General features: G+C 37.5%; 1 protein-coding gene across 1 annotated transcript in view; it reads left to right on the forward strand.

Moving 5' to 3' along the window:
- FCHSD2 (FCH and double SH3 domains 2) overlaps positions 1-16,290 on the forward strand; it is a 177,232-nt gene that overhangs the window by 120,667 nt on the left and 40,275 nt on the right. The window contains exons 8-9 of the mRNA XM_009286111.2: positions 6,064-6,186; positions 10,540-10,635. Of these exons, the coding sequence (XP_009284386.1) occupies positions 6,064-6,186; positions 10,540-10,635 (219 nt within the window). The remainder of the gene's footprint in view (positions 1-6,063; positions 6,187-10,539; positions 10,636-16,290) is intronic.

Below are 16,290 nucleotides of genomic sequence, written 5' to 3' on the forward strand. Positions count from 1 at the left end.
TGAGATCTCTTGCTACGCTTGGGATAAAGTACATACAAAGTACTTTTGTTCTTCACCTCTCATAGACCCAGAAGGATGCTTAAGCTAATGTCTTAATAGTAGTAATTCCTGTTAACAGTTTAGCTATTATTGTACGTACCCCAACCTTTCCTTTTTACGTTCCTTTTTATATTCTGAGGTATTTGCATATAAAAATTAAAACACTTGGAGTCTCATTTGCCAAAATCATTCAACTGAAAATTCCCAGATTGCACCATCCATGAGATTGCGCTGTTTATTTTGTGGATTATAGGCATAAGTTTTAAACACAAACACTCAAAAAGCTTCACTCAGCATGCATGTTATGTAATTTATGTTGTTTTTTTTTTTAATGTTAAGTGAGAAAAAAATCAGAGTAGTGTTATGGAAACTACAGGATGAAAAATAGAGTCCCTTTTCTTAATGGGTTACAGGTTCTTTTCAAAACAAAACAGATCGGGGATAGATAAAACCGGGTTTCTAATGCAAATGAGAATAGGGTGGTATAAGAATTTAGTTTTAATTTTTAATAGGCTACCTAAAATAGACAGAAGGCATCTGTGATATGGATCTCCCTTTTTACTTGAGGGGTTTGCTTTGGCAGGAAAAAATGCCACATTACCGTGATGCAATACCATTGACTTCATAGAAAAGTTATCACTCCACAAACACAATGATTTTTGTTCAGTTCATTTAAAACTTTTCCTTATCTTTTCATTTTCAGACTGTAGTCCGGGTGGGGCAGGGTCAAGTCTAATTTTGTTATGTTACCTCCACCCATGTAAGGAAATTCTTTGCCTTCAACATCAGCTATATTGTTTCCGGCAAAGTGGTGGCAGCTTACGAAGCATTTGTCAAGGTTTTTAATGCTCGGCGTAGGCAAAATTAGCACAGGTAAACTGTTGAGTTACATTAACTCACAAACGGTTGGATGTTTACAAATGAAAACTTCATTTGATCCACAGTCGTCATCTTACCGAAAGAGTGCGGTTCCAGTGAGGGTTAGGGAGTTCAAAAATATATAAAAATATATGTGCTCGTGTTTAAAAATCCAAAATTATTTCTCGGCAGTGATGATTCAGATGAGACTAGTGTAAATTAGTCAGTGAAACCCACGTGGCTTTACAAGTGTGGTCTTAATTGTGGGTTTTTTAACTTAGTACTGTAAGGTCCAGGTTTTGGTGCCTGGTGGATTCAGGTCACTAAATGAGAGGTTTAATTTGAACATCTGAGTTTAAACTGTAAAAATATTATGCAAAGCTTCAGCACGGCTTAGCAGTTTCTGTGCAAGACAAACATGAATAGAATAACAGGAATATTTCAGAAATAAATGAGATAAATGGAAGACCTGCCCTTGGTCCCTTTCCACGACTCTGGTCTGCATTTTGCATGGGTCAAATAATTTCCATTTTTCCTTTGGGATTTGAGAAGGAATGAGTCTGTTAAAATAAAAAAAGCATAGAAGTTTACCTTGCTCTCCATCTTCTCCAAGAAATTAAAATGGTAATTTTGAAATGGAGTGTGACTGAGACCTGTAAATGTTCTAGTGAAGAGACCTCAAAGTAAGTTACATGAATGAACATGGTATGTTCAACACGGCGTCTTTTCTACATCATGCATTATCATCTTAGATTAAGAACAACATCCCAAAGGCACCCAAATGTACTAACAATACCTAAAATAGCTTTATTTACATCTTTGCTTTTGAGGAAATCTTTATAGAATGTAGAATGATTAAAGCCAGTGTATATGAGTTCCTAAAATGTTTAATATAATCTCTTGAATTAAAAGCAGAAAAACCTCCTCAAAATGGTGATCTAAACTGGGACTGAAATTTTGTTCCTAGGAAAACTATGTTGTGTTATACTTGAAACTTTATGTTGAAATCAGAAAAATGTTCTCCCCCCCATATGTCATTTTATTGATTTGAATAAACATATAGCATTTCTTATAAAAATACACTTTAATTTGGTTGTGTATCCATTGCCTTTGTTAACAGTTTCAATTTTTGTCAGTCCTAACTTCAGCCACTATCTGCTAAAGCTTGGACTCAGGTGGGGAAGTAGTTTTTTACCTTTAGCATGACAGTTTCACTGTAAAGAAGTTATTTCTTTAAAAACATTGATTTCTTTCTATCCTTGAAACATTGACTTCTTTCTATCCTTGAAATGGTAATTCTGTGGCACTTAACTTGATATTATCTTGGTGCTGATGCCAGATTTGTTAAAAAAAAAAAACCAACAAAAAACCCGTTGATTTCCTTTTGAGGTTGGAAAAAGACAGGTTTTTCATCTGATTGTAATACAGTAAGTGATTTAGTAATCTTTTGAGATTCAGAAAGAGAACAAAAGCCATTGTAGTGAAATAATGTGTGTTGGGGTTTTTTAATTATTTTTTTTTCCACCAGTTTCCTCTTCAAATTGTGTGATCAGAAATTTTAACAAAAAACCCGTTGATTTCCTTTTGAGGTTGGAAAAAGACAGGTTTTTCATCTGATTGTAATACAGTAAGTGATTTAGTAATCTTTTGAGATTCAGAAAGAGAACAAAAGCCATTGTAGTGAAATAATGTGTGTTGGGGTTTTTTAATTATTTTTTTTTCCACCAGTTTCCTCTTCAAATTGTGTGATCAGAAATTTTGAAAAGACTTTTTATTTCAAACCTAAATTGGGATGTTCAATGGTTCAGGTCAGAGTGTTTGTAAGTAAATGAGATTCAGATTAGGTATTATAAAATCCTACATGAATGTTAATTTATATCATATAGTTCAGCAAGTCAAAACTTTTGTTTTAATATTAACATAGCCGGCTTGATCTAATAATTACCATTTTGTAGAATGAATAGATACGTTATCTTTGAAAGCAGTTTGTAACCAACCAGCTCTCTAATCCTGTAACTGATGGGATGTCGCTTTTTCTGCGCAATGATGAGTTTTTTAGCATGTGTTGGAGCTGCGCGCTTAGCTGTGGGTTTACTTGGCTGACAAACGCGCCTGTGTTGTATTGCGCTGACTTTAATAACTTCAATTCTGGCAGCTGTCATCGGTATTTAAGGACTTCATCATATTGAAACCGCTTTTAATTAATGAAAGGAGAAAGGCTGTAATGCAGTTTTCACATGCTGACAGATTTGTATGCTTCCTAATGTTTGGCCACGCTTTTCTTTGATGTTCTTTCTTACATATCTTTCTTCTATATCTCTATGTCCCACTGGGGGGGGGTATTCTGGCATCTCAGCACAAAACTTCAGAGCTGTGGTCATTGCAAGAGGAGTGAGGAAAAAATGAAGTTAGTATTTAAATATCTTTTTATATTCCTAGGACTACAGAATACAGCTGTAGATGAATTAATTCCTAATGCTCGGTAGATAATAGTTGCAGAGAATAAACACGTGTTGAGATGGGCTTCGTCTCACTCAGCTTTATATCACCACCGTGTAGACGTGTGTATCTAAGCTAATTGTCTGGGCGCTATTTACGGTCAGTGAAGAGGAATAGGCACTTAGCATGCTGCGTCTCATCTGACCTATTTTAGCCATCTATCTTAGAGGGAGATGAATCACACCACAGAAGTACCAACTTCTCTCCATTGACTCTAAAAAGGATCTAGAGTGACAAACTCCAACGTAGGTGTCTGCACTGTAGAAGTCTTAAGTTAAATGGCATGAACCCCTCCTGCTGGGTTTAACATAAAAAGAACATAAGGGCTTGATACGAAGGCAGGGGGATCAAGCTCCGAAATACTCATTTAGAGCATACTGGAATAAAAAAATCAGAGCTGCTTTGCAAACTGAGCATTTACAATTGCTTTGCCAGGTTTAAACTGTTTATTTACATTTATTAGCAGAGTTGTGCTCCAGCTCAGTGTTGGATCTGAAAAGCTTTAGGAACAGATACGCTCGATCATAAAAGTCTGCAAGTTCCGGTTTTGGGGCAGTTTCAGGATCGCCGTCGTCGTGCAGCAATTCTCCCGAGAGCACAACCGGTCTTGGCAATTTTATACATGATTTGTATTCTCTGAAAGTGCAAGACAGACCTGCTGTTGGGACTGAACGTATTTGATGTGAAAATAAGTGCCCTTGAAATGGGATGCTAACTTTGGCGCTCACATAACTATGATACTGAGGGCTCATCCCTTTAGCGTTATAAAGGCCCACGAAGTGTTAAAGTCCTCATGCTAACCTAGGACTACGCCTTACGAACTAAATGTGCGTTGCAAGATGAACTCCAGTAAAGCTGTGCCTCTACCAAGGGAGACAAGAACTGAAGCTGCGTATGTGTATCGCTGTACGTTTTTATGGGTTTGCGGTTGGGACTTTCCTGACATCTTTGTCGTATGAACATCCCAGCCATAAGCTCATACTATGTAATTATTTTAATAAGAATTTTTTAAAAAATGATGCTTAACAGCGTATTTGGTAGAGCTGACATCACTTGTAAGAGCCTGCAGAAGTTAACCTACAGCTCTTCCCCAGCCGTACGGTGCGTCTTCCTTCGCTTAACAGAGCCTTCCCGTGGCGGGGGGCCTCAAGGAGCTGCCCTGGCTGCTGACCCCTCGAGACCGGCCTTTGATACGGGTAGCTGGCAGCATGGCTGAGTGAGCCGGCTACATTGTGGTGGCTTGAAAGACATTCCCGTGTTTGCTGCTGGTTTGGCATGGCGGCCTGTCTGTTTGTTTTCTGATGGCCGTAGTTTTTGCACTAGCAAGTTTGAGGCAGGTTTAATGTCTACGGTTGAAGGAGAAAATCAGCCTGTGCTAGGAAATACTTTACACTTGGTAGGTGGAAGATGAAGAAAACAGCGTAGTATAAAGTGGATTTTGGATATAAAATTTTGGACACGAGAATTCCAGTCGCACAAGTTTACTATTTTCCTCAAAGCATCCTTCACTAAGGATGTCTGTATGTTAAGTTTTAATTTCATCTGGTGGTTGCTGTAGCTGTGTGCTGACGGTGGGTGAAACTGTTTTGCAGAAGGAAAATCTCTTCTGCTGTTCATCGTCAGTTCTGCGTGATTTGTGTCTGCTTTACAGGTGTCTGTTACACTCGTCTTAAAGGTTGGGCTTGATTTTGCTGGGGCAGAAACTATTTCTTAAGGCTTGCACAATTTCACCTTTTTTTCCCCCCGACTTTTCAAAATGATTTAAATAATCAAATGCAATTTTATATAGAGATGCAGTCTTGAATCTGTTGAAATCTGGTATACGCTATTTCAATGGATATACTATTTAAATGGATATCTGTGAAATTTGGTATATTTAAATATATAAATACATATTATATATAATATATATTTTAATATATCCAGTCAAATATTTAAATGAAATTGTCAGTCACTTGCAGAGTCATACACGCTTAATACAGAACTTGCATTAAACCTATGTGTAACCTAGGCCACGCGATGTGATTTTACGGCTCAGGGCTTTTGAGTTTGAACTTTGGTGTCGTCCTCTGGTAACTACTGAGTTTCTGATACATTTTTGTTATGCATTTGGCATTCCTGTGCACAGAAGAGGTTTGTTGTGCTTATGTGAAATGGTAGCTGTTGATTAGCAGTTTTTAGTAAGCAAATAGCTGGGTATCTGAAGCATACAGATGTTGAGTGTCTTGGTAATGTCATTTGGAGCGCGGTAGAGTGACTTGAAGGGTCTCTGGCTGGTAGAAGCCCCATATCCTTGCAGTTACTACGTCCCTTTCTTGACATAAATGACATCTCCCTGAGCGTATTCACTTATCCAGACCTGACCTCACTGTTCTGCTATGGCCGTATTACACAACTGGATGGAAATCATTTATTATAACGTGATATTGTTATGGTGCTCTGTGGTGCCATCTAATGGAAATAAAGCACTGGCATTCCTCCTTGTCAAAAATGAAAGATGTCCACCTGTCACTATCCAGGCTAATAATTATAGGTGAATATGTGTTAAAAGAAATTATATGAGCATCTTACAAATCTAAACATGAATATTAATAAATCATATACAAAAGCACACAGTGCTTTTCTTAATTTCTTTCTTAATTTTCTCAAATTCTTTCCCTCATACAGGCTCTTGATGGAAATATATATGATCACCTTAAGGATTATTTAATGGCATTCAGCAGGACTGAACTAGAGACATGCCAAGCTGTACAAAACACATTCCAGTTTTTACTGGAGACTTCCAGCAGGGTAAGTTTTTATTGAACGATCCTTTGTAACTGAATACTTACAGCATATATAAGTTCCCAGGCTTAAGATTTGCTTCCAAAATAATGACAAAACTGAATGGTTATTATTTTTGGTTACTCCTGAGCGGTGTTAAGTTAAAAGAAACTAGACAGTTTTCCTGGGGAGAATTTTTCCTGTTGCCACCCAGATTGCATTCTCATGAGTGCATTTACACAGTACAAGGTCTTTAGAGAACAGCAATCAAGAGATGTTCAGTTATACTCACTCTGCATGTTTGGAAAGAGAAATTGCAGCTGAGTTCTGCACTGGGTAATCTGGAACCGCGTTAGTCATCCATCACAGTAAAGCCCTGTGAAACTGTTTGGATCATTTCTTAATAATTGACTGTCAGCTTAAAAATCAAAATATTACGGCGTTTTCTCCTTTGAATTGAGAATGGCAAATACAGAAAACAGGTTAGAGTCTTGTCATAGACATGGTTTGTTTGCTTTGTCGAGCAGCCAGAATCAGGAATACGCGATCGCTTCCAGGATAATTTTGATACTTAAATAATTCATCTGCTGTGCTAAAAAAAAAAAAAAAAAATTGCCATTGAGAACGAGCTGCTTTGGTGCAGTCATAATATTCCTTTATACATATACCGTAACCACCCGCACAGAAACAGAGCTCATTTTATGCAAGGACTTATGTAGAAACAACGTATTTAATACGTTCCTTATTCACCTGCAAGCATGCTGACTCGCACCTTATTAGATATAAGGTGGGTGGATTAAAAATTGGCTTCGCGCTAGCTTGTCTTTGAATTTACTTGGCAGCAACTGTAAAGGTAATGAAAATACTATTTTATCTTCTGTTGGAAAAGGACTTTCAATGATTTAGCTTGGTGTATATCATTCAGGTCGGCTTAAAATATCTTCCCCAAAAATGCTGGTTCTGAATCTTTTAACTAAATATGCTTATATATAATGTCTACGTGGTCATAATTAGTTTCTCAATATTGTATTCAGTGCTTTGCGATCAGAATATTTGGAGTGTTGCCTGTCTGGGACTTTCATCTACCTAAACTGTCATTTCCAAACAGCTCATTTGCACGGGAATACCTTCGTCGTATATTTGTGTGCGCTGAGCTTGTGATAGCTTGCGTTAGCAAGCCTCTGTGTGGCCAGAAGCCTGCAGGTCTGGCTTATTTTATACCGTAACGTCATGCTGTATGTTTGAGGAAAATAGTTCTGTTTCTGCTTTACTAAGCTAGTACAATGCCTGGAGAACGAACAAAAATGTAAATACAGCTGTCAGGTCTGAACAGGATTTTTACAACTGGTTATAGCTCATCAGCGCCAATTTTCTCGCAGTTCAAGAATGCAGAGAAGAATAATTTGTATTGCATTACTACTGAAAACGTGTGTCTTGCTCTGAAATACTAAACAGATTAATTGGTGGCTTATTCCACGGACGAAGGCTTTGCTCATCCTTTCTTTTGAACTTTCAGCGTTTCCTGTAGGTCCACGTTGCAGGAGTCAGCTCAACAGGGAGAGGTGAATCCAGAGTAGAAACTCTACATCAAAAGCTACGCACGTGTTTCAAAAGTAGCTTGAGTGTTAAACATGTAACAAATTTGTTAGCAGTTTAGTAATTTGGAATAAAAACCAGCTTGCTATCAAAGGACAGATTTAAATATTTATTGTGTTTTTTTAATACTTCACCTGTTTTTTGTTAGTTTTAAGTACAAGATCACAAGCTTGCCAAGCTAGGTTTAGAAGAGGCACTTTAGATCCTTGGTAGAAAGCTGTAGTTTTTCCATCTGAACTATACTTCTGTTTACAGGATGGAATTACATTCTATTTGCTTTAGAACGAGACAGGTTGCTTCCCAGAAGTGCCTGCCTACCCCTTGAATGTCGGAGAGCCAGAGGGGGCTGCTTCGGATGGGCAGGGCTGTGTTGTATTCAGCTGCTCAGGAGATTGGCAGTCACCTAATGCTAATGCAGATTGAGGGGAAACGTCTCAAAAACCAGTTTCCTGTATAAAATGAAGGTTTTTCACAGTTTATCGTAGCATCGTTTGTTGCAGCTTTGGAGGTTTTATTACTGCTGGGTTGGGGTGACCCATGTCGTTCCTGTGGCATGTCCAGGAAGTAGTACCCTCTGACACTGGGCATGTGAAAATGCAGTTTAACTTCCTTTTCACGTGAACAGTCTTAATCAAGACTTGTACTTCTCGCACTTCTCTTTTGGAAAAAAATCTGATTTTCTTTGGAACATTTTCTGAAATTCCGTTTGCTGTTTTGAATGACATTTCTGTGATGTTTCTGGTAAGAAGCTTCACCAACCTAGGGCAAATAATGTCATTTATGCACATCTCTGACTATGCCTTCTTTCTGCATATGGTATATATTTAACATTTGATTTCAAGTCTATTTTAACATGTCAGTTGACATTGACTTCATAAAGAAACTGCGTGAGAATGTTGACTTAATTTCTGAATAACAGGAAATGTATTTGGAAAAGTTGCTGCTTAATCCTGAGAATACCGTGTTGCTTAGGAGTCTTTTTCTTTCTAACAATTGTCAAATACATTGTGCAAAATGCTCCGGGGAATTAATTTGCTGGACTTGCACGCTCTCCCAAGTCTCACGTTATGGTAACAGTTGTTCTCATTTATAACTAAGTATTGTTGCTTTGAGGGAAAATTTCTTACGAGCGCTGTTGTGAAGGTGGTTTTTCTTCTTCGAAGAACTGAGTTGCTTTTGAGTTAGAGGTCCACAGTGAAAGCTGCTTGCGTTAAAATAACTGTATAGTTTTTCACGCCCTCAGTAACTACACTTTGGGGTTTTTTCTAATTGAAGCTGGTTTGCCATAGTTACATATATTTGACATGGCACAGAGCTGTGTGCTGCGGTCAGCGTTCACATATATCTAAAGGACTGTGTGAAGACTGGAGCTGTTTGACATAAATGATCTCGATGCCATGGTCAGTGCTGAGCATCATCTGAAGCTGCAGATGATTCCTCCTTTAGTATTTTCCAAATTTCTATTTATTGGAATTCCTAATACAGACTCCCTGTATGCCTTCTCTGTATGTTTTCTATGCATTTGAATGTGTTTACGTTCAGCTGCTCAAACTGGTGCAGTAATGATGTACTTTACTGTTTTAAATGAGTGCATTATTGGCCCTGGAGGACTATTTACTTTCTTTAACTGAAGATTAATTTTTTACAGTTCGGTATTTTGGTAACACAAGCATCAACATTTTGATGCATTAGAGAACATGTATTTACCATTGTACATACAGTGTAATCAGAATTCTCGGTCACATACAATGCTGCTGCTATTTCTGGGTAAATACCATCTTTATTATACACTTCTGTGCATTTAAACCCTCGGTTTGGTAGTAGATTTTTATAATTTCATGCTGCTATTTACGCATTTTCATCAATTGAAGCTGTGAATACTCTCTAGTGTTCTTCAGCGAGTGATACTATTTTTTCATATTGCAATCACTGAGTTTTTCTTTATAAATATGTGTAAATTGTGACATAAGAGATTTGTTTAGGGGTACGTGTCATGCTATCTGAAATGTATCATTAAACATTTAGTAGCTAAAGTAGTTTTGGTTTAGCAAAATGCAAGCTATGAGAGTTTTCTCTGAAAGCAATTTAATATAAAGAGATGAATTTTGCAACTGATTTTGATGCAATCACTGAGTTTTTCTTTATAAATATGTGTAAATTGTGACATAAGAGATTTGTTTAGGGGTACGTGTCATGCTATCTGAAATGTATCATTAAACATTTAGTAGCTAAAGTAGTTTTGGTTTAGCAAAATGCAAGCTATGAGAGTTTTCTCTGAAAGCAATTTAATATAAAGAGATGAATTTTGCAACTGATTTTGAATGCATTATTCCAAATAGTCTTTTCAGCTCCTGCAGCTAATAATTTGTGTAAAAAATAAGACATCTCAGCTTAAGAAAGAACTGTGTACAAGAGATTATCCACAAGAAGAGAGAAAAATATTTATGGTACCACATACTTGGTAGTTGACTTTTTTCCCCACTTTGCCTTTGTGGTATTTTTCGTTGGTTAATGGCAGGTGTTTTTTTAGGTCTCTCTTGTTCGGTGTGTGTCCTGCCAGTCGCTTCTGAATAGCTGTGGGTAGTACTGCCCAGAATCAGGTCTCGTATTTCCCTTTGTTGCATTCACGGTTCTGCTGCAGATTTGATCTCTGTTTGAAACGCTCTACTAATTTTACTATGTAGCATGTTTTTAGGTTTACAAAATAACGAACTGATTTTACTATAGAGCATGTTTTTAGGTTTACAAAATAACGAATCTAAATGGCATTTGTTATTTTCTCAGGTGGTGCGGGATTACAATCTACAGCTGTTTTTACAGGAGAACTCTGTGTTTCACAAACCGCAGCCTTTCCAGTTCCAACCAAGTGACAGCGACACTGTAAGAACCCTGCTGAATTCCTTGATTTATTTGTTCTGACTCTATTTTTAAGAATGTTGTTATAAATGGGTAAGAGAATAGTGCTCACTGGTATCCCCGTCTGGTTTAACCTCATGCTCTATTTTTGGAAAAGAAAGGGAAAGTGGCCTGATTCCACCAGCTCTGCTTGCAGTAGGTAGGTAATCGTAACAAAAGCATCAAACAGGCTCAACGTCATCCACAGAAGAGCAGAATCTTTTTTGCTTCCCGATTATAGAAGCATGGAATCATTTAGGTTGGAAAAGACCTTTAAGATGATCGAGTCCAACCCTTAACCTAGCACTACCAAGCCCACCGCTAAACCATGTCCCTAAGCACCACATCTACACGTCTTTTAAATACCTCCAGGGACGGTGACTCCAGCACTTCCCTGGGCAGCCTCTTCCAATGCTTGACAACCCTTTCGGGGAACACATTTCTCCTAATATCCAAACAAATACCCACAAAGATTGTGACTAGCAGTCCTGCGTTTCTCTGCTTTCAGCATAATTCTTACTACATTTTGTTAGCTTTTTATCATGCTGGTGCGATTCTTGTAATATTCACTAATACTGGGCTACAACAATGTGTGATGCTATGCCAAATAAATACCTCTAAATTACTCAATGAATATTTATACATACATATAAGAAGTTACTGATTTAGAAAGAATACTGTCAAAACATTGCGTTCCAAAATAATCTCAGAAAATATTATTTTGGTACATATGTTGCTTCCAAAGCAATCATTGATGACATTAAAATTGAGTAAATCATAGTATGTAAATACATTTCCAAACAGCACTTTAATAGAAGTGGATTGTTGATGTCCTGCCAGCATTACTAACGTTATTTTAAGAAATAACAGTCTAAAATAAGTCTAGATCTTTAAAAAAGTTAACCTCCAGTTCAGGTGATTAAATTCAAGAATGAATAGATAGGTATACTTGAATTTCTTAGTAAACTGACTTGGACAGAAATGTCTTGATCTCCAGTTCAGGTGATTAAATTCAAGAATGAATAGATAGGTAAGAGTGATTTCTCCAGACATACTAACATCTATAACACTGTTTCCTTTGCCTTTCCATTTTAACAAACTGTGATTTTGAATTTTCTTCCAGCTCCTTTGTACAGAGTCAGTTATTAACGTAAAGTTTTTGGTTGTTCTTAATACAGTGAGCAGAATCTTTCTAACTGTCTTTGCCCTGCCTTTCTAACCTTTGCTGCTGTGTGTTTTCATCCTCGGGCAATCTCTGCATCTAGAGTTTCAATGCAGTTCAGCTGGTGGATATCGAGCCCTCACCTGTCAGTGCTATGAGAATGACTATAGCAGAGGTATACCCTAGTATTTATGATCAGCCTGTGGCATTTGTGTCGTTATCGGTATGCATGTGGCTCAGGATGCTGAATTTACACTCACGTAGAGGTGGCAACAGAATGCATAATATATATATATAAAATGGAAAAAAAAAAAAAAGCTTTTTCCACAATGAGACTGAAGTTAAAGAAGGAAAAAGCAATTTAACTGTGTTATTTGTGGGGATCGGCTTCACACTTATCTTTTGCACTTGCACAGCATTTGTAATTGATACTCTAATCTTTCGGGGGCATGAATTAAAATTTCACGGCTCAAGATAGCGATGTGTATAATTGGTTACTTCTCTAATGTGAACGGGGAAGCTTGTATAACAACTGGAGGCTATTAGTATGCACTGATGAAATGCAGTCCCATTACTAATTTAATTTTGTTCTCTTTCCAGAGAAAATAAAATAGAACCGTAATTCACTCTTACTAAACTCTTCGACGTTAAAAATTACATGATTCTTTGACATGGCACTTGTGTGGTCTGACAGTGTACACGTGCGCTGCTTGTACTGCTTAACTTCAGGAGCTTTTTAGAAGGCAATGAATGGGTTGTTCAGGTCTAAAGCTGTCTCAGTACCTCATATGCAGTGACTTCTTTACTTGGCTAACCCACTCGGGCTGTAGAATTACTGCATTTCTTCATTGCACTGCATTTTTTGAGCTTCTAGCTGCTTGTGCTGTAACCAGTTTTCACAAAAATAAATGGATTATGCAGGCTTCTTTATGATCCGTAGAATTCTGCGCAGCTAACAGGATCCTACCTGGGCAATTGCGGGTTGTTACACATTCACCATTTTTAATCAATAAGTACAAGAGAATAAGGGCTTTTGCTCAAGCTTTTGAATTTGTCAGAAATTGTATGTTTTCTAATTAATTGAACAACATTTAATTGAAGAACAATTATCAAGCATTCTTTTGCCACATATTCTCTTTGTAGATGATCTGCAGAGATTATCAGTTGGCTTTTAGTTTTTGTGGGTTATGCATGATAATTTTCACACCAGACACTAACACTGAAAGCAATATAAGTAGAGTGATTAATACATCTAATCAAATGTTTAATACTAACCTTTTCCAAGAACAAATTATGGCCTCTCTTCAGACTAAATACCTGATACACCGTGACTGGGGTCAAAGTTTGGAGCGTTTGAATATTACTGGAATGAAATTGTGAATGTTGTAGGGAAGAAGAATGTTATGAACGATACAGATGTGGAACTCGGCTATAGGAAAAGCTCTGAATGCTTTTATAAATTCTAGTTTTACATGGTCCATCTCAAAATTTTGTTCTATGAGGGGAGAGCTGCTGCCAAAGAATAACGTAGAATGGATTGCCATGCAATCCTTGAGTCAGGGGCAAAGCCCACAGCTCAATTTACTTTCAAAATACTCTCAACCTGCACAGTCAGAGCCTCCAAAAGAGACTGTTCCTAAGAAGGGTAGGTATGAAATGGTTTTCCAGCAATTTTCAGGATTTTTGTTTCCCCAACATCACACTAACACTGGCTGAAATGTAGACTCTTTCTTGAGTGTCCACAAAGAGAAGCCCGCTACAAAATATTTTACATCAATCAGCTATTTTCCATTATCTAAAAAAATTGTTTTGAGCTTAACTTTATACATTTGTTCATGTTACTAAATTATTTAGATTGTTTCAGTGTCTTGGTTAATTTCGACTGACAAATTCATTTTTTAGAAAAAAGAAGTTTTAAAAATTTTTTAAAACAAACCATTTTCCTTGAAGGAAACGGTTTGTTTTAAAAGTATTCAGTAGGAAATCATTGATAGATTCCCAGCCAGCTTTAACCCTTTCAATAAATGAATTCACAAAATGGATTGGGCCTTTACGAACAGCAAAATGGAAAAAATAAAAGGGTCTTTTGAAATACCTTTAGCCTCACAAGAAAAACCAGTCAGCACATGCTGACCTTACATGGAGGCTGCTGCTACATTCAATGTAGTGACAGTTTAATCATCAAACATCCTCCCACGAGGCAAGTGGTATTTATTAAGTCTGCAGAAATCTATTGCGTTGAAAACATACTGTCCCCAGGCTTCACAGATAAGCCCTAGCCATAAGAACAGGGCAAAATATAAAGGAAATTAGCCAGCTTTTCTCTCTTTCCTGTTTGGAAAAGATTCTTTTTCCTTGAACCGCGTGTTATCATGTGAGAAAATGAGCCAGACGACAAAAAGCATGTCCATAGTGCGGGAAGATAATGGCAACAAAAAGCTGACACTAAACTTTTGAGGTCTTTTTCCTGTTTTTTATCTACGTGTTGCCTGTGACTATAGTTTCCCCTGTACATTATCGATGCCGTCGTTTTCTTTGAGCACGCAAGTAAAAAAAGGTAGCCAAATCTTATTTGTATGACAGCTTATCGACATGACAAAAATATATTTTTCTCACTGCAAGTTGCAGAAAAACAACATCTCAGTAAGATCGGTGGAAAGTTTTGGAGTTTCACCCCTCGTTACTTGGGTGTACAAGTTTTATGGCTAGATTGTGAGGACAAGGATGAATTTCACTTCGCTACCATATGCAGAATATCTTGAATTTCTGAGCAGCTTATATTAAGCTATATTATATAAGTTATATACGCTATACTTGCAGAAGCACATCATCTTTGCTCGTGGCAAGGCATGTTTTCTCAGCCCTGCAAGTGCTCAGGGGCTTGAAAGTAGACAGAAATCACTGTATAAATGGGAATGAGGACTCAGTCAAGGGCTCTACTTTGTCAGACTTTACTTTTAGCAGGTTTCTGTGCATGCGTACAGAAGCAGAGGTATTTACACATTTCAGCATTTACTATTGAATTTATTTAAATATTTAAAATATATGTAAGACTTATTTAGTATTAAATATGTTTAAATATTTTAAAATTCCTTCATTTTCTTAATAATGTTATATTCCATTTTTATAATTATTGAATATAAATATTTGATGTTTGATATAAATATTTAAATACAAAAAAGTTAATGAAATATAAACTACTAGTAAAAAAAGATCCCTCATGTAAGTAAGCCCAAACTAACAAGGCCAGAGAATGCACTACTTTTTCTGTATTTAGAGTAGTCTGTGCTTTAATACCAGAACACAGTAAAGTGAATGTTTTTAACTATAACTAACTTTTTTGAAGCTAAATACACCAAAAGAAGTTCTGATTGAATTTCATCACAGTATAAAGTATTAGGAATTATTGCTGAGGAGAAGTACAGCCATTCAGGCAAGGAAGTGTTCAGCAGATGCAAGTGGGAGCCTGGCAAAGCTGTAAATTCCCTGTGTAACTAGACATGTCTTGTGTGTGGCCGACATGACTAAACCCGATTTCATTCAATTCCCCCCACCTCAGTCGTGGTTAAAATAAGGTCTGAGATATAATACTCACATTTGAGGCTGACATCAAAAGTTTAATTTGAAGAAGAGGGAAAGTCCACACCTTAGGGTTACTGGCTCTCTGTCTTGGGTTGAATTTTAACATTGTGTCTGGTTAAGTATAATGAGCTGAAATTGGCTCACTACCTAATCGATTTTATTTTAATTTAGAGAGCGTGCTGTTAGCATTTTTTTTTACAGTCAGGAAACACCATGTAACCAAAGCTCTGAACCATTTCGAACAGTGAGACTAGAGAGCAGAAGTAATACTTGAAAGAAGTGGCCACTTAAGACATAGATCTTTGTTTATATTGCATTGGAAATATCTATGAAACTCATTTCTCTGTGTCAAAGTTGATTCAAAAGGTACTCTTTTTTTCCTTTGGTTACCTAATGAGAGCAAGTTTTCTATATTTCTAGTTATAATAGAATGCACTATAGATTTTTGTAACCCCCATTTTTAAAAAGGGAAAAAAGGAAGACCTGGGGAACTCCAGGCCAGTCAGTCCCACCTCTGTGCCTGGGAAGATCATGGAACAGATCCTCCTGGAAGCCATGCTAAGGCACATGGAGGACAGGGAGGTGATTCGAGACAGCCAGCATGGCTTCACCAAGGGCAAGTCCTGCCTGACCAGCCTAGTGGCCTTCTATGATGGAGTGACTACATCAGTGGACACGGGAAGGGCTACAGGTGTCATCTATCTGGACCTCTGTAAGGCCTTTGACATGGTCCCCCACAACATCCTTCTCTCTAAACTGGAGAGGGATGGATTTGATGGGTGGACTGTCCGGTGGGTGAGGAATTGGTTAGATGGTCGCATCCAGAGGGTAGTGGTCAACGGCTCAATGTCCAGATGGAGGTTGGTGACGAGTGGCGTCCCGCAGGGGTCCGTATT

The sequence above is a fragment of the Aptenodytes forsteri genome, unplaced genomic scaffold, assembly GCF_000699145.1.
Source record: "Aptenodytes forsteri isolate BGI_AS27 unplaced genomic scaffold, ASM69914v1 Scaffold231, whole genome shotgun sequence".
NCBI lineage: Eukaryota > Metazoa > Chordata > Aves > Sphenisciformes > Spheniscidae > Aptenodytes > Aptenodytes forsteri.